This window comes from Oryx dammah, unplaced genomic scaffold (assembly GCF_014754425.2).
Source record: "Oryx dammah isolate SB20612 unplaced genomic scaffold, SCBI_Odam_1.1 HiC_scaffold_6, whole genome shotgun sequence".
Lineage (NCBI taxonomy): Eukaryota > Metazoa > Chordata > Mammalia > Artiodactyla > Bovidae > Oryx > Oryx dammah.
In genome coordinates this window covers 32,074,437-32,099,100 of record NW_024070190.1, presented here as the reverse complement: position 1 = coordinate 32,099,100, position 24,664 = coordinate 32,074,437, and the positions used below count along the sequence as shown (strand labels likewise).

The 24,664-nt window shown below is 51.8% G+C and overlaps 1 protein-coding gene across 1 annotated transcript in view; it reads left to right on the top strand.

Annotated features, from left to right (window-relative positions):
* Positions 1 to 24,664, top strand: part of CDH23 (cadherin related 23) — a 393,840-nt gene that overhangs the window by 128,198 nt on the left and 240,978 nt on the right. The window contains exons 6-8 of the mRNA XM_040242525.1: positions 4,466 to 4,660; positions 8,306 to 8,434; positions 17,166 to 17,244. Of these exons, the coding sequence (XP_040098459.1) occupies positions 4,466 to 4,660; positions 8,306 to 8,434; positions 17,166 to 17,244 (403 nt within the window). The remainder of the gene's footprint in view (positions 1 to 4,465; positions 4,661 to 8,305; positions 8,435 to 17,165; positions 17,245 to 24,664) is intronic.

The window sequence follows — 24,664 nt, the reverse complement described above, 5'->3', positions numbered from 1 at the left end:
GGGAAAAAACTGCCATCAGGGTTTACAGAAGTGTTTAGAATAGAGCTAAGAGATAGGCTTAGAATGAACTATACCTGAATTTAGGGTCTTCTTTGCCATTGCCTAGCTGTGTGACCTGGGTGAGTTCCTTAACCTGTCTGAGCCTTGGCTTCCTTTTTGAAAGAGGGATCATAGCAAGCACCTAGAAAGCTACTTGTCACAGAGCTGATGGGTGCAGCTCACAGCACGGATGTGGCACAGCACAGTCAGTGAGCAGGAGCAAGGACTGTTTCTTCCTGCCTCTGGGCAGAGCCTCCTTAGGTAGCCTATCTTCTGATGTGTCCAGAGCTCACTGTTCAGTTCAGTTCAGTCGATCAGTCGTGTCCGACTCTTTGCGACCCCATGAATCGCAGCACGCCAGGCCTCCCTGTTCATCACCATCTCCCGGAGTTCACTCAGACTCACGTCCATCGAGTCCGTGATGCCATCCAGCCCTCTTATCCTCTGTCGTCCCCTTCTCCTCCTGTCCCCAATCCCTCCCAGCATCAGAGTTTTTTCCAATGAGTCAACTCTTCACATGAGGTGGCCAGAGTACTGGAGTTTCAGCTTTAGCATCATTCCCTCCAAAGAAATCCCAGGGTTGATCTCCTTCAGAATGGACTGGTTGAATCTCCTTGCAGCCCAAGGGACTCTCAAGAGTCTTCTCCAACATCACAGTTCAAAAGCATCAATTCTTCGGTGCTCAGCCTTCTTCACAGTCCAACTCTCACATCCATACATGACCACAGGAAAAACCATAGCCTTGACTAGGCGGACCTTAGTCGGCAAAGTAATGTCTCTGCTTTTGAATATACTATCTAGGTTGGTCATAACTTTTCTTCCAAGGAGTAAGCGTCTTTTAATTTCATGGCTGCAGTCACCATCTGCAGTGATTTTGGAGCCCAAAAAATAAAGTCTGACACTGTTTCCACTGTTTCCCCATCTATTTCCCATGAAGTGATGGGACCGGAAGCCATGATCTTCGTTTTCTGAATGTTGAGCTTTAAGCCAACTTTTTCACTCTCCTCTTTCACTTTCATCAAGAGACTTTTTAGCTCCTCTTCACTTTCTGCCACAGGGTGATGTCATCTGCATATCTGAGGTTATTGATATTTCTCCCGGCAATCTTGATTCCAGCTTGTGTTTCTTCCAGTCCAGCGTTTCTCATGATGTACTCTGCATAGAAGTTAAATAAGCAGGGTGACAATATACAGCCTTGACGCACTCCTTTTCCTATTTGGAACCAGTCTGTTGTTCCATGTCCAGTTCTAACTGTTGCTTCCTGACCTGCGTACAGATTTCTCAAGAGGCAGGTCAGGTGGTCTGGTATTCCCATCTCTTTCAGAATTTTCCACAGTTTATTGTGATCCACACAGTCAAAGGCTTTGGCATAGTCAATAAAGCAGAAATAGATGTTTTTCTGGAACTCTCTTGCTTTTTCCATGATCCTTCGGATGTTGGCAATTTGATCTCTGGTTCCTCTGCCTTTTCTAAAACCAGCTTGAACGTCAGGGAGTTCACGGTTCACGTATTGCTGAAGCCTGGCTTGGAGAATTTTGAGCATTACTTTACTAGCGTGTGAAATGAGTGCAATTGTGCGGTAGTTTGAGCATACTTTGGCATTGCCTTTCTTTGGGATTGGAATGAAAACTGACCTTTTCCAGTCCTTTGGCCACTGCTGAGTTTTCCAAATTTGCTGGCATATTGAGTGCAGCACTTTCACAGCATCATCTTTCAGGATTTGAAACAGCTCAATTGGAATTCCATCACCTCCACTAGCTTTGTTCATAGTGATGCTTTCTAAGGCCCACTTGACTTCACATTCCAAGATGTCTGGTTCTAGATTAGTGATCACATCATCATGATTATCTGGGTCGTGAAGATCTTTTTTGTACAGTTCTTCCATGTATTCTTGCCACCTCTTCTTAATATCTTCTGCTTCTGTTAGGTCCATACCATTTCTGTCCTTTATCGAGCCCATCTTTGCATGAAATGTTCCCTTGGTATCTCTAATTTTCTTGAAGAGATCTCTAGTCTTTCCCAATCTGTTGTTTTCCTCTATTTCTTTGCATTGATCGCTGAGGCAGGCTTTCTTATCTCTTCTTGCTATTCTTTGGAACTCTGCATTTAGATGCCTATATCTTTCCTTTTCTCCTTTGCTTTTCGCCTCTCTTCTTTTCACAGCTATTTGTAAGGCCTCCCCAGACAGCCATTTTGCTTTTTTGCATTTCTTTTCCATGGGGCTGGTCTTGATCCCTGTCTCCTGTACAATGTCACGAACCTCATTCCATAGTTCATCAGGCACTCTATCTATCAGATCTAGGCCCTTAAATCTATTTCTCACTTCCACTGTATAATCATAAGGGATTTGATTTAGGTCATACCTGAATGGTCTAGCGGTTTTCCCTACTTTCTTCAATTTAAGTCTGAATTTGGCAATAAGGAGTTCATGATCTGAGCCACAGTCAGCTCCTGGTCTTGTTTTTGTTGACTGTATAGAGCTTCTCCATCTTTGGCTGCATAGAATATAATCAATCTGATTTCGGTGTTGACCATCTGGTGATGTCCATGTGTAGAGTCTTCTCTTGTGTTGTTGGAAGAGGGTGTTTGCTATGACCAGTGCATTTTCTTGGCAAAACTCTATTAGTCTTTGCCCTGCTTCATTCTGCATTCCAAGGCCAAATTTGCCTGTTACTCCACGTGTTTCTTGACTTCCTACTTTTGCATTCCAGTCCCCTATAATGAAAAGGACATCTTTTTGGGGTGTTAGTTCTAAAAGATCTTGTAGGTCTTCATAAAACCGTTCAGCTTCTTCAGTGTTACTGGTTGGGGCATAGACTTGGATAACTGTGATACTGAATGGTTTGCCTTGGAGATGAACAGAGATCATTCTGTCATTTTTGAGATTACATCCAAGTACTGCATTTCGGACTCTTTTGTTGACCATGATGGCTACTCCATTTCTTCTGAGGGATTCCTGCCCACAGTAGTAGATATAATGGTCATCTGAGTTAAATTCACCCATTCCAGTTCATTTTAGTTCGCCCATTCCTAGAATGTCGATGTTCACTCTTGCCATCTCTTGTTTGACCACTTCCAATTTGCCTTGATTCATGGACCTGACATTCAGGTTCCTATGCAATATTGCTCTTTACAGCATCGGATCTTGCTTCTATCACCAGTCACATCCACAGCTGGGAATTGTTTTTGCTTTGGCTCCATCCCTTCGTTCTTTCTGGAGTTATTTCTCCACTGATCTCCAGTAGCATATTGGGCACCTAATGACCTGGGGAGTTCCTCTTTTGGTATCCTATCATTTTGCCTTTTCATACTGTTCATGGGGTTCTCAAGGCAAGAATACTGAAGTGGCTTGCCATTCCCTTCTCCAGTGGACCACGTTCTGTCAGAATTTTGCAGATGTGGCTTACCTGCCAAGCATTGTGGTGGGCACAATCGTGATGAGAGCTGACGGTTGGGCAGAGAATGCAACCAGGTACTTAGAATACAATGTGCTAAGATGCTGTCATAGAGATTCGTTCATGTCTTCCTAAAGGATGCTTACTGGACACCTGCCATGTGGCAGGCACCTGCTGGGCCAGGCAGATAGAGCTCTATGGCTTCTGTGGAGCACATGTGCAGTGAGAGACAGGCACTGACTGGGGAATTACAGAGGAACTGTGGGTGATGAAACATTCCAGGGTGCCATGGGACCCTGAATATAATAGTGGCAGGGGTCGGGAGCATGGTAGGGGCTGACCCGCCTTAAGGGTTTGGAAGGTGTCCATGAGGAAGTTACATTTAACCAGAAACCCCAAGTCAGAAAGGGGCAGGGGTCTATCTATATACATAATGTGTAGCAAAGGGCATCATGGAAGGCTCCCAGGAGGTGGTGACATTTGAGCAGGCTTTGTGGGCCTCTCTGGTTACAGGCTGCCGTGGCCCAGGGATGTTATGTGGATGCTCCACCCCTAGGCAAGTCAAGAACTCTCTGTGGGCCAGCCCCACCCCAGACTCCATGCCACCTCCCCATATTACACATTTCCCAGCTCCCTGTCCTTGGAACCTCCCAACACGTAGACTCCTGGCTGCCCTCCAGAGCAGCCCGTGCCTGAGGCTTGGGCAGCCAAGGGGCACCTAACAGAGAAAACAAAACTGCCAAGAAGCAGGGGTTTGGGGACCAAAAGGCCCTCATCCGGAACTTCAGGATAAGCAGATCATCTTTGGAACTGGTGCTGTTATAGCCACCAGGAGGCCATCAAAAAATGGAGAAAAAAAAATAGATATAGCATTTTAAATTCCTGTGAACCCTTTTAGAATAAAAATGACGAAGCCGCAGGTCTGGTTGGCTGGAGGGACGTAGTTAATGGGCTTTGGGGGAATAGTCACTGATGGAGGCAGCTGCTCTGAGCTCCAGCTCACCCTTTTATTTGCTTTGTTTCACCCCCAGAATACACCGGTGGGGACGCCCATTTTCATTGTGAATGCCACGGACCCTGACCTGGGCGCAGGCGGCAGCGTCCTCTACTCCTTCCAGCCCCCCTCCCAGTTCTTTGCCATCGACAGCGCACGCGGCATCGTCACAGTGATCCGGGAGCTGGACTACGAGACCACGCAGGCCTACCAGCTCACCGTCAACGCCACGGTGAGTCCCTGTGCCGGCGGCCCAGGCAGCCAGATGTCAGCTTCCTACCCTCAGAGAAGGCACAGGATGTCAGCCTCCTTCCCTGCTAGGCAAGGCTTATAATGGTGTTGCTGATGATCATAATAATGATAACAATAGCTGATGTTCCTGAGGGTTCGTGCTATGTCCCTGGTGTTGTGGGGAGCACTCGAATGGATTGTCTCCTTTAAACCTCACAACAATGCTATGGCATAAATAGTAAGCTACCCATTTTACAGATGAGGAAACCGAGGCACAGGAGCAATTCAGTGACTTGCTCACAGACTCCAGTGCCTGCACTGGTAACCCCATGGGTCATTCCTAGTGCAGGATGTCCTCTCGCTCTGAGACACAAGACGGAGGTGTCAGCCCAGCTGTGTCCTGACACCACCCAGCGTGCAGGAGTCAGAGAGTCCAGGCATCCTGGCCACTGCGCTAGAGCGGTGATACTTACACAGAAGGGAACACCCATCTGTGCCAAGCACTGTGCTTGGGTCCTGGGAATTCCAAGATGAAGTAGACAGGAGAGGGAAGTTCAAGAGGAATAATTATCCTATTTTATAGCTGACACCTTTGGGACACAAACCGAGGAGTGGTGGGCAGCAAGAACCCAAGCCTGGGTTGTCCAGGGCCCCGTGGTCAGGAGTCTCCAAATCTCCAGAACGTCATAGCTGTGCGGCCTCTGTCCCCAGCGGTTGTGGAGGGGCTGGAGGACAGGCAGGCCACGGCCTCAGTAGGGTTCTTGCCTTGCACGTCCCTCTTCCCCTCCTGGCCACAGCCTCCAAGCACAGCTGGAGCCTTTAGGTGGCAGCAGGGCGAGAGCTGGCCTGTCGGTCCTTAGACTTCCGTTGCCAAAGCTTAGGCCAACTGTTAAATCACAGGAGTCCCTCTTGAGCCTCTGGGACTCATTAGCCTGACCCACAGCATCCACCACCTGGCCCCGGGTCACTGCAGGGGGTGCAGTAGCTCTGTGGGCTCTGCTTGGCAGATCACAGAGCTCAGATCCCAGGGGAAGACACACTGCATTGGGGCCAGGGGCCAGTTTGAAGTATGAGGTTCCTTCAGGATTGGACGAGATCCAGAGAAGCCCCCCAAACCAGGAAATGGAAACTTTTTCTTTCATACCTGGTCCAGGGACCCTGGGGAGGCCACTGCAGATGATACTCATGTTCTTGCCTTCTCCCCTGGTTAAGTGTTGGTTGCCTGGGAGGACATGTGTGCTGCTATTTGTGAAAGTGACATCTGGGATCAAGGGGACTTGTAAGACCGGAATCCACTTTTGGGGCACATCTGCATCCTTCCGCACACCCTGGCACACTCGCTTGAGGTGGTGCCCCTCCCACCACTCTCCATTTGCTTACACTGGGGCCCAGAAATGCCCAGATGCTTGTTCTCTTTTTCACTGTGAACTTGTCCCTGTGGGATATTTTCCATCTGCAGGGAAAATGGCTTCAGGCTGGGCCAGTGGCGAAGAGAGCAGAACCGGGCATAGGCACGAATTTGGGTGGCCGGGCCTGTGGAGAGGCCTGGGCTCAAGTTGAGACGGTGAATGTGGTTAAATTGCCATCAGGCCTTGAAGCTAAGGAACAGGAGGGGCCCTGGAATGAACTCCCTTAGGTCTTGGTGGTTCCCCCACCTGATGCACAAGTCCCTCTCAAGGCTGGCACTGGGCCTTTGGCCACTGGGCATCTCCCCAAGATTCTCCCATGTGGCATCGCAGGGAGCATGTGGGTCCCCAGCCTCTGCTGGGTGGATGGTGGGTGGGAAAACGTGCGACTCCCCTGGGAACAAGTTGCTGAGACCTGTCGGCACCAGAGTGACAGCTGGAAGCCTGGCCAGGTGCCTGCCTGCCAGATGTGCCCACTGCCATCCCCTTTCCCCAGCCATGGAGTCCAGGGTGGGCTGTATAGAGGCATCTGTGGCAGAGGCAGGGCTGCAGCCACAGGCGTGGGACAGGAAGGGCAGGTGCCAGACTGTGCAAAGCCAGCTGCCCACAGAAGCCTGTAAGAGCAAATCATAACCATTGGCATCTCCAGCCCCAGAGGTCAAGGGCCTTCCTGACAGGCCTCCCGCTCTGGCCCAGTCTGCCTGATGCCCGTGCCGGTCCCTAGATGAGAGCTCTCACCACTCTCTAGGGTGGTCCCCGAGCCTGGGCTCTGGGCCCCATCATCCTGGAGGCTGGGAGGCTGTCTCTACTGTGGTTTGGAGGGACACAGCTCCTGCTGCCTCTCCCCACCTTGCTGCAGCCATGACCCATCCTCAAAGCCTCTCCTCCGTCTCCCTGGCTGCCCCCGAGGACTCTTTAGGACAACCAGCCCTTTCTTCTCCTTGAAGGCTCAGCGTCTGTCTCTGGAGGGCAGGAGCAGGCACTGGGCTTGTAATGTGGGGACTGCCTTCCATCGTTCACATTATCCCAAACAGACCAAGGGAGATCTGACCTAAGGACAGTCACTTCCCCAGTCCCAGAGCAGAGAATTTACAAGGCCTAGAGTCCATAGAGGTCATTCCCGCGAGTCCCTTCATCTCACAGAAGAGAAGTCAAGACTCCAAAAGAGGAGATAACTTATTTGAGGTGACTTAGCAAGTCAGCAACTGGGCTGAGGTTAGGGCCTCAGATCAAGACAGATCAAGTCAAAATGACTTAAGTTGAATCCTGGCTACACACTTATCTGCTGTGTGACTCACAGCAAGTTACCTAACCTCTCTGAGTCTGTTGAACTGAAATAACGGGCACCCCACCAAAGCGAATGAGGTGTCTAGCACAGTGCCTGGTGTATAATCTATTCAGCATATAGTTTCTGTTCTTCTTGGCTATTGTTATTCAGTAGCAGCAACTATTTCACATTGAGGATAATAGAAGACGGGTTTGGCTTTTCTTTCTTGGTGAGCTTTTATAGGATTACATTTCCAACTATGAGGGTTTAAACATTGCCTGCTTGCCCACATGGCCTGCATGGCCTCTCAAGATTCCTTCCCAGAGTCCCCCAAATGTCACAGGCCCCAGAGCTCCCCCTACTGGTTCTACCAGCAAAGTTGCTTGACCAGTCAACCCAGAGTGCAGGGCAGGGATGCAGGGCCCAGACTAGCCCCCTCTGCGGTCAAAAGGCTTTTCTTCTGAGGAACTCTCCCAACCTAGTCAATTCCTTTGCTGGCCCTGGAAGAGAGGGTGCAGGAAGTAGGCATGGAGGAAGCAGTGGCCCCCAGGCTGAGTCCAGAGAAGGAGCTAAGAGCAGCGCCATTCCTTTATCCCAAGGCAGTCACCCCGCCCACCAGAGGTCACACTGGAAGCCTGGGGGCGGGGGGCAGAGATGCGGCTCCGCCCCAGCCCTGCTCTGTGACAGTGGACACGCCACCTTCCACTGGGCCTTGGGGGCCCTGTTTGCGTTTTCCTGCACAGGTCAGAGATCACCGAGGGTTCTTAGAGTTCCTGAGCTCTGTGTGCTGATGTCCTTCCCTGTGGGAGTGTAGGAGCACGTGTGTACATGTGCGCACACGTTTGTATACATGTGTGCACACGTTTGTGTACATGTGTGCACGTTTGTGCACGTGGGTGTTGTGCCTGTGCGTCCATCTGTGTCCTTGTCCATATCACTTAACCTAAGCTGATGTATTCTCTGTCTTTCTCAGGATCAAGATAAGACCAGGCCTCTGTCTACCCTGGCCAACTTGGCCATCATCATCACAGACGTCCAGGACATGGACCCCATCTTCATCAACCTGCCGTACAGCACCAACATCTACGAGCATTCTCCTCCGGTAAGACCCTCCCCGGCCCTTGTGAGACGTCCCTCTGCACCTTCGGTGGGCATGGAGGCCCTGTTTGGTGGGATGGGCTCCTTGGTGTTTCTGACTCCCACATCCCTGGCAGTGATGGGTGTCCCAGTGCAGTGAAAACCCAACCCCCTCATACACCCCACCTCCTCGCTCTTTCACTTCATCCCCAGAGCCCTCCAAGGGACAGAGAGAAGAGACTGGCTAGTGCAAGTGAAGGGCAGCAGTTCAGAAAGCTCCATGTAGGGTGATGGGGAATGGGGATGCCCGTGGAAAATCCAGCCTGAGCTGGAGAGTGAATTTGGACTCAGCCAGGCTCACCAAAACATCAGTGGGGCTCAGCCACACCCCCTCGCGGGTCGGCTGGTCGATCCACCTCTCTTGGCCAGCCAACACTGCCCAAGATAGCGGCCTCTTACTGTCTGCCCCACAGACCTCTCAGTCTTGGCTCCTCCCTGAGAACTCACAGCTCCTGCTGCCCTTTCCAACTGCCCAGACTTTGGGGTTTCTCAAAGCCATGTGTTCAAGAGAGGTGCCTGGCTGGCTGTGGTCTGATTTTGTGCCATGTCACAAGGTCACAGGTTGCCAGCCAGCCTGTAGATCGACTGCCCATGGGCCCTGTGTCCACTGTGGTCCAGTCGACTGTGAGACAGAGCATACTGCTGCCCCTAGGCAGGGCTCTGGGTGGGCGGCTTTGCTCAGCTGTGGGCCAAGCAGGCAGTGCCCTGCATCCCACTTCCGGTAACCATCCGTGCTTATGTGTGGACTAGAATAGAATACCCATACTGGGCTGATGAATTAGAAAAGACGGCTCCTCTGGGCAGACACAACCCCTGAACATGCAGGGGAGCAGCTCTATGGAAAGAAACCTGTGCCTCTCCTTCTATAGGAACTCAGTGTGCTTAGGGGAAGGAAACAGCTTTGAGAGCAAAGCGGGGTGCCCACCTGATCATGTGGCTATTCAGGACCCCACCTGCATGTCTGCACAGCTCACCGGTTTGGGTGCAAGTGAGAGGCAGACGTCCCTGACCAGATTGCAGGCTGGGCTCCTGGACCACCACAGGCTAGGAAGCCTGCTCCCAAGTTTGGTACTGTGGTCTCGCCTGCCTGTTGGCCTCTTCCAAGCACCATGCTGCAGGCTCCAGGTGTGAGAGGGTAGCCACTTCCTTCTTGGGGCTACTTTCAGGCTAGAGGGTCTGACGAGCAAGGTGGCCTCCTGTTGCCGGAGTCAGAAGCTGCTTTGAGAGTAGAGGAGGACATCTAAATGTCCCCACTCCAACCCTTTCTTTCTGAGTGGGCCATGGACAGCAGGAGTTTAGACTTCTGAGACTGAACTCCGCCTCCCCCAAACCTCTTTGCCAGTAAGCCCACGCATGCTCAGCCCTGACCTTTTAGGTGAGATGGGTCCTTCCACCTGTCCTCATCCTCTGCCGTCCCTTCCTAGCGCTCGGTGCTCCTGCTCAGTGTACTCACCCTTGGCTTCTCTCCCGGCCTGCGAGAATAGTGCAGCGGGAATGGGCTCTGCTGTGGGCGTAGCACACCATGGGTGCTCAGGAGGAAATTGTGGAATGGATGAAGGCATGACTAAATGAATGAACAAGTGCTCACTACTCAGGCCAGCTCTCTTACTATCCTGTCATCCTCATCACACCTGGTGACTGCTCTACTCACCAGTCCAAAACCCATCCATCTGTTGGTTCCCAGCTCACTGACGACCTTTCTTAGAATTCTTTTCCTGTCTTCGTCCTCACCGGCCCGCCAGGCAGAGCCATCTCTCTCATCTCTGCCCAAGTTCCCTGATCCTTAGGCTGCCTGATTCCCCTCTGAACTGTAGCCACGTCTGTAACATTCACTGATGTGTAAGTGGGTTACTTTGAGGCTCCTGGTCATCAGAGTGGTTGAGTCTTTGGGTCTCAAACCAGGGCCTCCCAGGGCTTTGTGCCCAGGGTTGAATGCAGGAAAGACAAGCAGAGCCAACTTGTAGATTGAAGTGAGGATGGGATGGTGGCCCAGCAGCTGGCAGATCTCAGAACAGGTCCCTATGCTACCATGCGCTTGCTTGGCCAGATCACACAACATCCAGACCTCTTCCTCCTTGTCTCAATAGGGCCTCCTTGGGCTGGTGATTTTAGGAACTAGAGCGCCTAGTAGTCTAGCGTCAGCAGATCTTAGAATGCGGGGGTTTTGTGTTTGGATTGGGTTGGGAGGTCCTAACTTTAGCCTCATCTCAGAGTCTCAGTGGTCAGCAAGAAGGGTGTTGGGGTGAGTGTCCTCTGAGACCCTTCAGTTTGTCTCGCCTTTCCCAGCATCCCTGTATTCTAGCAGAGTAATACTCAATCAAACTATTGCTACAGGTGTTTTTTTTCAGATCTACGGGTTTCTGAGTCCGCCTGGCCATTCATTCTACTTTTCATTCATTTACTCCTCCTCTAGACGTTCACGAAGTCCCTGCACTGTGCAGGGTCTTGTGCTAAGCCAGCCCCTCTCCTTCCCAGATGATTCCATAAGGCCCTGTTAGGATGACTCCTCAGGACAGGCAAACAGGCCCTTGCTCCCCTTGGACTCAACCCTCCTTATGCTCAGTTTCTTGGCATCTGATATGGTTCTTTCTCAGGATGTGGGACCTTGATATCTCTTTTGGAGAAGGCAATGGCACCCCACTCCAGTACTCTTGCCTGGAAAATCACATGGACGGAGGAGCCTGGTAGGCTGCAGTCCATGGGTTGCTAAGAGTCGGACACAGCTAAGCGCTTTCACTTTTCACTTTCATGCATTGGAGATATCTCTTTGCCTTGATGATTGTCCCTTTGGCTCCACGAGGCCAGTAAAGTCCATGTCGGGGGGCTCCCAAAGAAGAGGTCTGAATCCCGCCTTTTGTGTGGTGACCAGGCTCGGGCAAGCCAGACAAGGAAGTGAGTTGGGGGGTTCGGTCTCTCCCAGCACCCACAGAATCACCTCTGTGTCCACAAACCTCTGCTCTTCCTCCCTGCCTCCAGAAAGTTTGCCTCGCCTCTTGCGCAGTTTCCCATACACCCTAAGCCTGATTTTTTCCAGGCTTCTAATCGGTTTCCGTGCCTTGATCCAGGCCTTCCATGTCCCTTTACAGTGTGGAAGCCTGATTTAACGCAGCACTTCACAGGCTGGGCCAGGGCTGAGGAGCAGCAAGGCCTGATTAGTCCCCCGGGGCCAGAGGCCCCAGGCGTCCTCCATCCCCAGCCCTGCCTCTGCTGGCCCGGGGGCCTGTGTCCAGACCCTCGCCCACTCCCCCCACGCCCCCTCTTTATCTGCGACTCCCAGCATGTATGCCTCCCTCTATCAGTGTATCAGGCCAGCATGCCTCATCTAAAGTGTATATATTACCTAATAAAATCCTTCTTATTGGGGATTATTGCATCAAATTTTAATTTCCTCACTCGAGCAGCAGCATGTCGGCCTGCCCGTCAGTGAAGGACCGATAGAAGGTGAAAAGAGCGGATAAACTGCACAAATTACTGCCAGCCGATGCCTATCAGCCCTTTGACTGGAATTGACTGGAATTAAGGACTGAGAAATAGGATTTTCTGCCTCAGAATCTGCTGTGGCAGCTCTTGTCGGAAGTCCCCTGCAGCCCCCTCCGTTCTCCTCCCCACCAAGGGCGCCTCCCACTCCCAAAGCAAACTGCAGGTTGGCCTTTCAAGTCCTTAATCCTGTCATGGAAAGGGGGCGGGGCTGGGCCAGCAGAGAATGAGGTGGACAGCCCCCACCGCCAAGGCTCCAGCTTCAGCCATTCTCCTGCCCAGCTTCTTTGGAAAGAGGCAGCCACAGAAGGGAGGGTCATGTTCCTTCTAGAGGAATCCCTGCTCCTCTTGACTCTGTCCCGACTTCACTACTGGTACCCAAGCCTCAGAGGCGGGGGCTGCCTGGCAACCCACCCCCACTCACCAGAGCCTGGGACTTTAAGCAAATCCCTGAACCCTTAAGCCACAATCTCTCCATATGTACCCTCACTATGAGGACAAAACGGAGGACCCATGCAGGGGCCCAGCACAGTGCTTGGCGCACAGTAGGTCCTCAACTAATGCTAGGTCCCCCTGTGAGATCTAGCTGTTCTCTCCATAGAATGGCCAGAAAGCTCCTTACCTCCAGCGTAAGGTTGATTAACCTGGGTCCTGGGAAGTCTGCATTTGCTGAAATTGTTTGGAACATCACATTGTGGGCATTGTCTGGGAAGAGGTGTCTTAGCTTTCATCAGAAGCACTTGGAGGTCCCAGGCCCCAGAGAATAGTGACAGTCACTTTTATAGCTGTTTCTATGTACCCAGGGCTGTTCCAAGTGCTCCATGTATCAACTTGCTGAGGTGTGGGGACTGTTTTATACCCATTTCATACATTGTTTTATACCCATTTCAAACCAGGTGGTGAAAGGTTAAGTAACTCAATCAAAGGGTTCACACCCTGGCCGTGTAACCACAGAGTCAGACCCTTAACCCCCTTGCTGTACTGATCTTCCCACAATACGGAGTTGGGACCCCACAGGCCTGTGTACCTTTAGCCTCTCTGTGGGAAGGCGGGGCCTCCTCTTTGCACTGGGGGTTCTTATGAAGGGAAGAAGCTCCATAGCCAGGTGGGCCCATCTCTAGCCTTTGGGGCCATCTGTTCTCCTGGTCATACTCTGGTGCTCCTTGAACTGGAGTCCCTCTCTGGAGAGCCAGCCAGCCAGAGTGCCCCCCTGTAGAGGGGCCCAGGGCGGGCACGTCTCCATCTCCTCATCTTAGGAAGTAAGGTTCAGTATATTGAAAATATAATCACTGAAACTCTGAAACAAGAGCTGTGGGCTCCCAGGAGCCCCCATTCCTCTCTGTTAATTCCTTCTCATAACATTTCCCGTCTTTGTGGCTGCACTTGTATTAAAAGCTCAGGGTTTTATTAAAAATGGATTTATTTATCCAAAAAGAGATGAAACCCAAACTTGTCAGGAGCCTTTCAGAGCTCACGTTGTAGACACTCAGGCATAGCTCTTCCAGGGGTGAGCCGGCCTCCCTGCTCTCTGGTCCTGGGCTCGCCGGTGGACCCCCTGAGCCCCAGCCCACCCAGGGGGACTCCAGGCCACCCAGCTTGGGGCTGCCCACGGGGAGATGCTCACAAGCCTCTGAAAACTGAGGGCTCCCTGGCTGCCAGCTCCCCTATCTGCACAGGCCAGCACTGGCCCCCTTTTACTAAGTGCTGCTGAGGCTCACTGTGCTGGACCCAGCCAGCCACACCAGGCCCTGGCTGTTCGCCTGTGGGCAGGCAGCTGTCCCCTCAAGGTTTAATATTTGCTTTTTTGTTATGTGATTTTTGGCTGTGTAGAGTGGCATGCAGGGTCTTAGTTCCCTGACCAGGGGTTGAACCCATACCCCCTGCAGTGAAAGCATGGAATCTCAACAGCTGGACCACCAGGGAAGACCAAGGTTTATTGTTTAATGACTGTCTGGAATGGTGCTCTGGTAGGCACTGGGCCCAGTCAACCTGGCAGTCCAAGCCCTGCCCTCAGCAGGCCCAGGGCAGCCAGAGAACCCTCAATGTTGGAGCACCCAGGGCTGGTGTGAAGCCATGGGCTGTGGTCAGATGGGCTATGAAGCCCTTTCTGGCAGCTAGAGCCTCAGATCAGAGTCCCATGCTCTCAGGACCTCCTCCTGGGGACATATCCAGGAGGTTTAAGAGGTGACACCATATTCTGTTTAAGAGGTGACACCAGGAAAAACACACCCCCAAAAGGATTCCCCTGGAGTGACGGGGGAGCCCTTTGTGTAGACCCTTCCAATGTAATGCAATGAATGCTTCCCAAATGACCTTCCATGGACTGCTAGGTCCAGGGCTATCAAGATGTTACATGAAAAGAGCCTGTCTTCAGCTCAGAAAGCCTGGGAGAGCAAAGGTTGATGGATCTCTTTATCACTTTGCTACTTTTGGGAGCCTTTACCACATTAAAGCAGGTTGTGCATCTCCAAGGGAGGGATGGGGGGGTATATGTTTCCCCACGTTTGACATGAACTAATACTTATATTAAAACTTGCGGCATATAGCCAAAACTTTCATGAATTACAGTTGTCATTATTATATTTATCATATAACCTGTTACAGAGGCAGCATTGTTTGGTGAGCAAGAGCATTTTGGAGCTAAAGTACCTGAAATCGAATCCTGGCTTCACCATTCACTCCTTGCAGTGGGACCTTGTAAAGGCCACTTACCTTGTGGCCCTCAGTTTCCTCATCTATAGAATGGAGCTGTCTCCTGGAGTAGTTGTGAGGGTGAAATGAGTTAAGGCATAAAAGGTGCTTGCAGCGGCGCCAGGCACAGAGCCAGTGCTGGAGAAGGACCCCTGCTGCCGTTGGTGCCTCACACTCTCTGGAACAGCTCAGGTTCTCAGAACCCACTTCAGGAGATACACCTTTAATGGCATCTTTCTCTGACTTTGTAACAGTCTGTTCCCCGCCCTCCCTCCTAGACAGAGCTCCTGTGAGGGGTGGGGTTGAGGGGAAAGTATGAAAGGAAGGAGTCAGGCCTGCTCTCTGTGCTGCCTCAGCCTCTGTGTTGTGACCATTTCTCTGCAGTAGACGTTTGCTCTGCAACATTCTCACCTTCCTTCAGCCAAACCTGGGGTGTTCCAGATTGCCGCACACCCGGGCTCAGGAGAGGCCGGGGCAACAGATGTCCCTCCTATGTCCTGACAGCGAGACCAGGAGGAGTCGGGGAGGCACCGTGCCCCCCAGGGCACTCCCTCAGGGGCAGAGTCCTTCATGTCCAGAGCCAGCCTCTCTCCATAGGAGAAGGTGCTCAGATGGGGGTAGAGGGTTCAGCCTGCAGGCTTCAGTCTCTAGCTGATGAATGGCCAACACTTGAGAGGCTCCATGGCTATTAGAGACTTTCATCAGACATGCAAATGCCAGGGTTGGTATCTCCCTAGGCACTGTGTACAGGGCTGTCCTACTTTCCCTCCATCAGCCGTGGGACCTACAGCCTGGGCCAGAAGCTGGGCAGACAGAGCTGGTGTGATAGGGCCTGCAGAGTGGACTGAACGTTTCCCTAGGTGAGGGGCGACTCAGCAAGTGGTGGTGGTGAAGTTAGGATCCAGTTGTTTATATGTTCATTTATTCAGTGAATCAACCAGCCAGTTGGTATTTGTGCAGGCTAAGTCGCTTCAGTCGTGGCCAACTCTTTGCAGCCCTATAAACTGTAGTCTGCCAGGCTCCTCTGTCCAAGGGATTCTCCAGGCAAGCATGCTGGAGTGGGTTGCCATGCCCTCCTCCAGAGGATCTTCCCTACCCAGGGATCGAACCCGTGTCTCTTATGTCTCCTGCATTGGCAGGTGGCTTCTATACCACTAGCACCATGTGGGAAGCCCAGTGGTATTTGAATGTGTCCATTATATGCCAGCATCTCTTCCTAGAGAGTCTTATACCTCCACATCCCTGCCAGGGCTGTGTCTTTTGCCTGAAGCACGTTCCTTTTTGTTTTCTCTCTCTGGCAAGCTACTCACTCTTCATGCTTGTGTGTGTGCTTAATAGCTCAGTTGTGTCCAACTCTTTGCAACCCCATGGACTACAGCCCGCCAGGCTCTTCTGTCCATGGGGCTTCTCCTGGCCAGAATACTGGAGTGGGTTGCCATGCCCTCCTTCAGGGGATTTTCTTGACCCAGGGACTGAACCCAGGTCTCCTGCATTGCAAGTGGATACTTTACTGTCTGAGCCATCAGGGAAGCCCAAGAACACTGGAGTGGGGAGCCTACCTCTTCTCCAGGGTTCCTCCTGACCCAGGAATCGAACTGGGGTCTCCTGCATTACAGGCAGATTCTTTACCAGCTGAGCTACCAGGGAAACCCCACTCCTCATGACCCATCCTAAATGTCGCCGTTTGTACAACTCTTTCCTCCTGGTGGACTTCTATACTTTGGGGTACATTTATGCCTCCAGGAAACTCTGTATCTGTATAGCAGTGTCTGTCCGTATATCCTTGACCCCTTACCACAGATTGTGTACTCCTCAAAATCAGGGGCATTCAGGTATTCCAAAGCAGGTATTCCAACCCTGGGGGCTTCTCCCCAGGTGCTGTGGGGAGAATGGATGGGGTGGGGGATGGAGCCATGGGAGGTAGGAGCTGCTGGTTGCTGTGCTGGGTGTGGCATAGTTCAGAGGACCATGGTGGCCACCACAGTTGCCACGGTCATCCCTAGAGATACCCACTTTCAGGATTTATGATGCTTTCATTCACAGAACAATTCATCCTTGATGTTCTTCTTTACTCAGGTCCCAGTGAAAACAATGTCCCAGGATTTTGTGTTATTCATTTTAAGATTGGGGCAAACTGAGGCCAGAGGAGCGCAGCAAACTTCTGAGGTCAGACAGTAACCTGATGAGTTCAAGATAGAGACCAGATCTCTCGTCCTGCTGCTGGTTGCTCCTCTGTCAGTTCTTCCCTGGGTGGTTCATCCGAATGAAGGGAGATGGGGAACGGAAGAGCAAGTGAGAGCCTCAGCAAGGTTGGGCCTCTCCAGTGGGCACTGAGGTGTTTGCCTGGGGCCCCAGCGGGTATCCCAGGAATGATAGGGGCAGCTAAGGTCTCTGTGCTCGGCCCCTACTTCCTAGACTGACCTGAGGTCCCCCGGGGAGGGAATCTGTGGGTGTCAGGACAGCTACAAGAAGAACAGCACCCTGGGGCCTGGCCTGCCAAACTCAAGTCCTTTCTCTTTCCCACCCAGGGCACGACAGTGAGGATTATCACTGCCATTGACCAGGATAAAGGACGTCCCCGGGGAATTGGCTACACTATTGTCTCAGGTAAGGCCTGGGGTGCCCTAATGCCCCACCCCTATTCAAGAAGAGCCACCCCAGGAGTGTCAGGCTCTGTGAGTGTGTGGGACAGTGGCCTAAGGGGACCTGTCCCCAGGGACAACCCAGGCCAGAGGACTCAGGAAGGAGCTGCCTAGATGAAGGAGGGAGGGGCAGGGGAGGAGAAGAGGAGTTCGCGACAGAGGTCGGGTGTGGGGGGCCGCTTGGGTGATGGTGGGGACAGGAGTGTGCATTGCTGTCCGAGGTCTCAGGTGTCTGTGCACTCTGGGGCTCTGAGCCCAGGTTGTTGGTGAATCTTGTCTAACCTGCTTCAGTACGCTGGGTTTTTCTTTGTGTATCATTACTTACTTGGTGAAAAGATGGCAGTTTTTATGTCATTTTAGAACTAATTCAGCTGCAGCTTTGGCTGATTTCATGCTCTCTTCACATTTCTGACCATTAGACAGTCACGTTTATCTGGAATGTTGCAGGGAGGCACGTAAGCCCTCCTTTCCCACCTAGGCTCTTGGTTGAGCAGAGCAGTGATGAGTGCAGAGAAAGTTCTGGTTGGTGGGACCCTTGACTCCACATCCCTGCCTAGAGACTAACAAAGCAGCAGCTCCTTGGCCGTCTTGGGTCTGGGTGGCTTTGGAGCATGGGGGCTGGTGAGAGGTGCAGGAGAAACTGCTCACTCATTCACAGTCTGGATCAATCTGTCGCTATTCTCCCACCCCACCCTGGCCTCCCTGCCCAGCCTGCTGGTGAGTGAAATGTGAGCCTGGTGCATCTGTGGGGGTGGGGGCGCTGTCTGAAGGCCAACCCCATTGCCCCTCCCTACCACACTGCCAAGAGAGTAGACTTGGCATTTAGGGGCATTTTCTCCCTAAAGCTCAAGACACCAATGTGCAGTGATCAAGAACATGGATGGAGTGTCTTGAGCATACTATCTAGGGGTGGATCTCCATACCTCAGTTTCTCATCCATAATATGGGAGCAGTAAGAATGCCTACCTCGGGTGGTTCAAAAATCAGAAGGCTTATTGTATGTAAAGACCGTAATAAATGTATGTAAGGTATTGATACTTTGTAAGTGTTAACGGTTATTAATGTGCAGGCGTGCATGCTTAGTTGCTCAGTTGTGTCTGACTCTTTGTGACCCCATGGACTGTCACCCTCCAGGCTCCTCTGTCCATAGGATTCTCTAGGCACAAATGCCGGAGTGGGTAGCCATTCCCTTCTCCAGGGGATCTTCCTGACCCAGGGATCAAACCCAGATCTCCTGCCTTGCAGGCAGATTCTTTACCATCTGAGCCACCAGGGTCATCTAATAACACCTTCAGGGTGCTGAGGGTTAGGTGGTGGGAGGGAGACCAGCCACATCCTTGGGAATGCAGGAAATCAGGGGAATTGTGGGCTCTCTGTGACCTGCAGCTTCTAGCACAACTGTTAACTGTGCTTCTAAGCTCACGGGACCCTAAGACCCAGGGTGAATGTCAGACCAGCTCATGTGGTGAGCGGCAGCAACAGCAGTGTGGGTTTGGGCCTGTGTTCCCCCACCCCTCTTCCTCCCCATTCTCATGCCCAGCACAGGGCTCCACAACAGTAAAGTCCAATTTGTACTTGTAGAGTGGATGAATGGATGGATGGATAAATGAATTAATGTATGTTACTCTAAGGTAATGGGTTTTCAAATTCCATTTTGCCCAAGAATCACCTGGGAGCTCCCACCAAAAATGCCGAGTCCTGGGCATACGTGAAGGTGCTCATTCTGTAGGACTAGGGTGAAGCCCAGCAAAGGTCCTTTCTCCTTGAGCCCCAGAAGCAGCTGGTCCTCAGGCCAGGATATGGGAAAGGAGGTCCTAGGGAGGAAGCCATTCTGTAAGAAGGCTTCCTCTTGGGAATTAGTGGATTCGCTCCTGGTAGGCAAAGAAGGGAGGCCCATGCTGGTGCTGGTCTCCTTCATGAGTTTGTCAAATTGGGAAGCAAAACAAGTGCCTCCCAGTAACAAGGGGCTTGTGCTGGAGATCTGAGTGAACACCAGTGAGCCCCAGGGCTGATGGAGTTGGGGCCCTAGTATAAGCTGGCAGCAAGAAGGGGGCACCTGGCTGGGTAGGGGGTTGTCTCCTCTTCTCATTATCTCTGGGTTGGTTCTAGACATACTCCCAGACAGGAGTGGGGGGCAGAGAGTCAGGACCTGGCCCGAGGTCATGGACAGCTAGAAATTCCTCTCTGATACCAGATGGCCATCCTCTAAGGCATTGGTCTATTTCCAGTCTGTGCTGAGTGCCAAGCCACCAGCCCTAGAAGCTCAGGCCCTCTATAACAGAGATGGGCCCAGCCACCCCTTTCCCCTGGAGCAGGAGGCTGGAAGGCAGCTCTGCTTTGGTATCTGGATGATGCTCTGGAGCTTAGAGTCTGGGGACAATTGCCTGCAGCAGCATCCTGTGAAATTTCTAGGGACACACTTTCTCAGAACAGGTTTTTAAGTGCAAAAAACGGGATAAGAAGAGAAACCCAGGATATGAAAGTAGAGGTAAGGGATGCATGCTAAGGTGGGTGCAGGAGGCAGAAATTTCTGGAAAACCTCGAGCACTTAGCATAGCTTTATAGGATTCCCAGGACAGATGTGCCTTGAGGGCTTTTAGAAAGGATGACAAACGGGTTTTCTCTTACCTGCCAGCTTTGATTGATTGGTAATGGCTGCCTGAAGGGGACAGGAAGTCAAACAGGTTCAGTGCAGTCTTCAATTGGCAGAGTCTGCAGTGGGTGTGGAAATGGAGGGAACCGCACTGGGGCAGCTGTCTGCCACCCTTGGTGGGATAGCACTTGGACCATGTTTGCAGGGTAGCCATGATGGTCCTCACTGTAATGGGTGTTTGGCACTAGCAACCCCAGATCCTTTTCAGACAGTTTCAGGAAAGGGCAGTCCTCTTTCTGCCCTTCCTATCCTGAGCACCTGGTTTCCCTCCCTGCCCTTCTCCCCAGGCCTGGGCTGGCATGGACCCCTGTGAGCCAGCCTCAGCCCAAGTCTGGGCAGGCAGACAGGCAACAGGGCACACTGCTCAGGGGAGCAGTGGACAGAGGCTAAGATTTGACCTCGTCTACTTCCCTCAGCTAGTCAGTGTAGACACTGCTGCAAAGAACATTGTCTGCTGAGGGTCTGGCCTCTCATGCCCTCCTCTCCAGTGGTGTTAAGGCCTGGGTGGCTTGGCCAGTGCCTGTTTGGCTCGAAATGGAAGAAGGGATGCCCTGCCAGTGTCCCTTCACACTGACTGACTGCCCCACACTGACCCTGAGTGCCTGGTGGGAGCCTGCTCCAGCTCAGGTGCTCTGGAATAATTTTCATTTGAAAGAAAGGACTGAGGGCCTCAGAGGCTCCCAGAGCCAGGTGCAAGTCCTGAGGGCACTGTGAGCTACCCAGTCTCTGGGCACCTTAGGAGCCTGGGCAGGTGGTCTGTCTCAGACACAGGCCCGAGCCCACAGTGACGCATGGCACACGGTTAACCTGCCCAACTCCCTGAGGCCCTGTCCCCTCCAGGCTGTTTATCAGCCCTGCAGCTGGGGGAATTTATGTCCACACACCAGTGCTTTCCCCATTACTAATGACCCCTCTGTTTTGCCAAGAACAAAGAGGCCTTCAGAGGTAAGTTATGGCTCCATTGCCATCAATTTGTTCTCAGCCTCTTGTGGCCAAACTACGACCGAAGAATGACAAGGCTGTTTCCCATAGAGGATCTGGCATGGGCCCCATGCTCCCTCAGCCTGTGCCTGCCCTGCCACTCACCAAGGGCATCACTTCCTCCAGCGTCTGACCTCCAGAGCTCTGCGGGCTCCTGTCACCAGTGGTCAGCCTCACCTGTGGTCTGAGCAGACACCCTCCCCTGCCAGATGGACATAGTCCTGCTTCAAGGGGTGGCTGCCCCCCTGCCCAGCAGAGCACAGGACTAGGAGTCCAGAATTGTCAGTTTGAGGCCCAGCAGTGCCACCTACAGCAGGGTGTTCAAGCAAGGCATTTGGCCGTCTTAGCCGCATATCCTCATCTGTGGAACAGAGATGACAACTCCCATGGCAGATAAGACGACGCCAGAGAGACCCTAAAGGACCATAAACTATTAAACATTATTAATTGTTGAAGAAAGTTCAGGACCAGGGCTTCTTGGGACTCTCACTCATTTCCTCCTTCATTCATTTAAGTATAGAGAAGTAAGTGATTGAGCGTGCAGGCTTTAGGGCCTTGTTCAGGGTGGAGACCACTAGCTGAGCTGGTCAGTACGGTTGTCTTGAAATGTACAGAGCTCTTGAAATGCAGCTGTTCTGATTTGAGATGTGCTGTAAACACACAGGGTTTTGAAGATGTAGTACAAAAAATAGATTGTAGAATATCTCAATAATGCTTTACATAGATGACATGTTAAAATGGTATATTTAACATACTGGGTTAAAGATAACATATTATTAAAAGTAATTTTACCAATTTTTTTTTAAATGTGGCTACTAGAGAATTTCAAATAGCAGGCGTGGCTTGCATTCTGTTTCTACGGCAACTCTATTCCAGAAGTAGACCACCTTAGCTTGCCTTCCACTATGTGGGTAACCTTCTGGGCATCAGTTTTCCACTCTGTGAAGTGGGGGTAGTTATAACCCACATCTCACAGGGATGCTACAGCGTGTACATACTTAGCGGATCACCTGAATGTGTAGTCAGTGCTCAACACACAGGGACTTTACTATCCACCTACAGTGGACTGAGGGTCTTCTCTGTCCTAAAGTCCTGAGCACTGGTTAAGGCCCAAGTCACCGTCTCAGCCGCAGGAACCTGCAGGCAGTCTGGGGGACAGGCTGCAGCGCCCTGGTGGAATGCTGTGGAGACAGGCATGGGCTGTGCTAATCATTGTTGATGTAGAGCAGTGGCTCCCAGGGGGTCACTAGACTGTTCTTTCTACTCTTGTATATATTCAAAAATATCCATCATAAGAAGTGAGCAAGAATCCGTGGGAGGGGGTACCTCCCAGCCATCACCAGGAGGGGAGGCTCACCAAGGAGAGATCTTCTAAGCCAGCTCTGACAGATGAGCAGCTGGGAAGGGTAGAGGGAGGGTCTGTTGCAGGCAGAGGAGCAGCACATACCAAGATCCCAGAGCAGAGAGAGTGTACCCGATCGTGGAGCTGCAGTCATGTGCGTGGCTGAGCACAGCGCGTGGGGGAGGCCACAGAGGGGAGACGAGGCCGATGTGCAGGGTGTAGAATGCCCTGCCCAGGAGAACACCAGGCCCTGGTCCTCAGGGCAGTGGGCCGCCAGTTCAGCAGGGGAGGGACGTGGGCAGGGGTGTGTTGTGCAAAGTTCAGTGGGTTGGGGCACGGCAGGTGGGAGCAAGCAGGTCAGCAGGGAGGCTGTCCTAGTGTCCCCAAGTGGTAGACATCACAGAGGAGGCACAGAGACAGAGCCAAGGACGGCGAGGAGGCCACGCCGACAGGAGGTGACTGGCAGGGCAGTTGTTGTAGGCACCGGAGGAGCCCAGGACTGGGCCGTGGCCTGAGATGCCTTTAGAGTCCCCTCAGGCAGAGAAATTATTTAATTTTCAAGCACTGTTTGTTCCAGAGAGGCATCCTCTCTTCCCAGTTAAGTGACCTGGAGGGAGTCACTAAGACCCTTGAAGCATCAGTTCCCCCATCTTTAATCTGAAGGTGATGGTGTCTTTCTCACAGAGTTGTGACAAGGAAATGAGGCCACTAGATAAAGCGGGTGGCATTTGGTGCCTGTCCATGGGTCAGCACACAGCAGGCCTCATATGTGCCTCCTGCCTGCCACTGGCCAGGATGCAGTGGGGACGGGCACACCATGCTGTCAGGAGCCCAGCTTTACCATCTGTGCCCACTCATGTGTGTCAACAAGCAGGCCGCCTGGGTGGTCAGGGGACTTAGATTGGAGGCTCCTCTCAGTCAGTCCGGAGGGCTCTAAGGCCTGGCATTTTGTCCTGCCATCATCTTCCCACGAGTTCCCAGACTCTTCATCTCTCCTTAAGCACTCATCACAGGAAGCCCATCCAGGAGAGGCTGTGAAGCAGTGGTCCTCAAGGAGGGGCCTCGGACCAGCAGCAACAGCATCACCTGGGGACCTGTTAGACATGTGAATTCTCAGGCCACCCCAGAACTACAGAGTCAGACTCAGGGATGGAGCCCAGGAGACTATTTATGAGGTCCTCCAGGTGATTCCAACACTGTCTGAGTCCTTTCCTCCATTTTAGAAGCATTTTGATTTTCTAGAAGTACTGTCTGCTGAGTTCTGTCGTTTGACTCTCTCCTTCCCATAACTGCCACTAAACAGACCCTTCCCCAGCACCCTAAGGGCCCCTGCCACCCTGGGGTATGATGATTTGGTGAAGGAGCCCAAGCTAGCGCTTCCCACTCCAACCTGCATTACAGCCCCCGTCTCAGCCCAGATTCCACTTTCAGGCTGAAGGAGCCTGCCCTCTCCCATCATCCGCTTTCTTGTCTGAGCCCTGCTTCTCTGGGTCTCCTGCAGTTCTGCCGTATACCCCATTTGTTAGGTGCCTGCTGTATGTAAGCCACTGGTCAGTTAATCCCTCACAGTAGTGTATGAAGGAGACAGTATTACGGCACTTTGTTGACATGTACGGCAAGGCTCAGGGACTTTTATATATTGACCAAGGGTCACAGCCACAAAGTGGAAGAATAGGGATTTGAACCCAGGTCTCTTGGGCTCCAGAATATAGCCAGAATTTGCATGACAGCAGCTATTCTCAAAGTGATGTCTCCACCTGGGCATTATTAGAAGTGAAAAATTTTGTACCCTATCTTAAACCTGAATCAGAAACTCTAGAGGGTGGGGCCTGCATGATACTGTTCTGATGGCCTGGGGACCACCCTTTGAGAAGCTCTGGTCTTGAAGAACACGTATCATCAACAGGTCAGTATCGCCCCCAAGGGGGCAAAGATTTATTCTGAGAGGTAAAAAAAATACCTTACTCCTTATATGTATAAAGCACAGATATACATATGCTATATTTGTGATATTAAAATTTCATGCAGGTTAGGGGAGCAGTTAGAAAAAAAATGTCTTAAATGGCTAGGGAGGTTGGAGGGGCATGTAATAATGAAAATAAAGGGTTGAGAAACAATGGCCTCGAATGCAGAATAGGTGTGCAGTATCAAGATTGAAACCCCTCAGCTTAAAAGGCAGTGGCCTTACCACTGGGTCATGCTGGGGGACCTGCCCAGGTATGTTAGTGAAAGACAAAGTCTTCACTCACCACTTGCTGAATTTTACTTTTAATGTTACCAAGTGAGGCAGTTCCTTGAAAACACATTGAACACTGAAATGAAAGCTGTGTGTAGGGGTGTGTGTGTAGGGGTGTGTGTGTAGGTGTGTGTGTGTGTGTGTGTGTGTGTGTGTGTGTGTGTGTGTGTGTG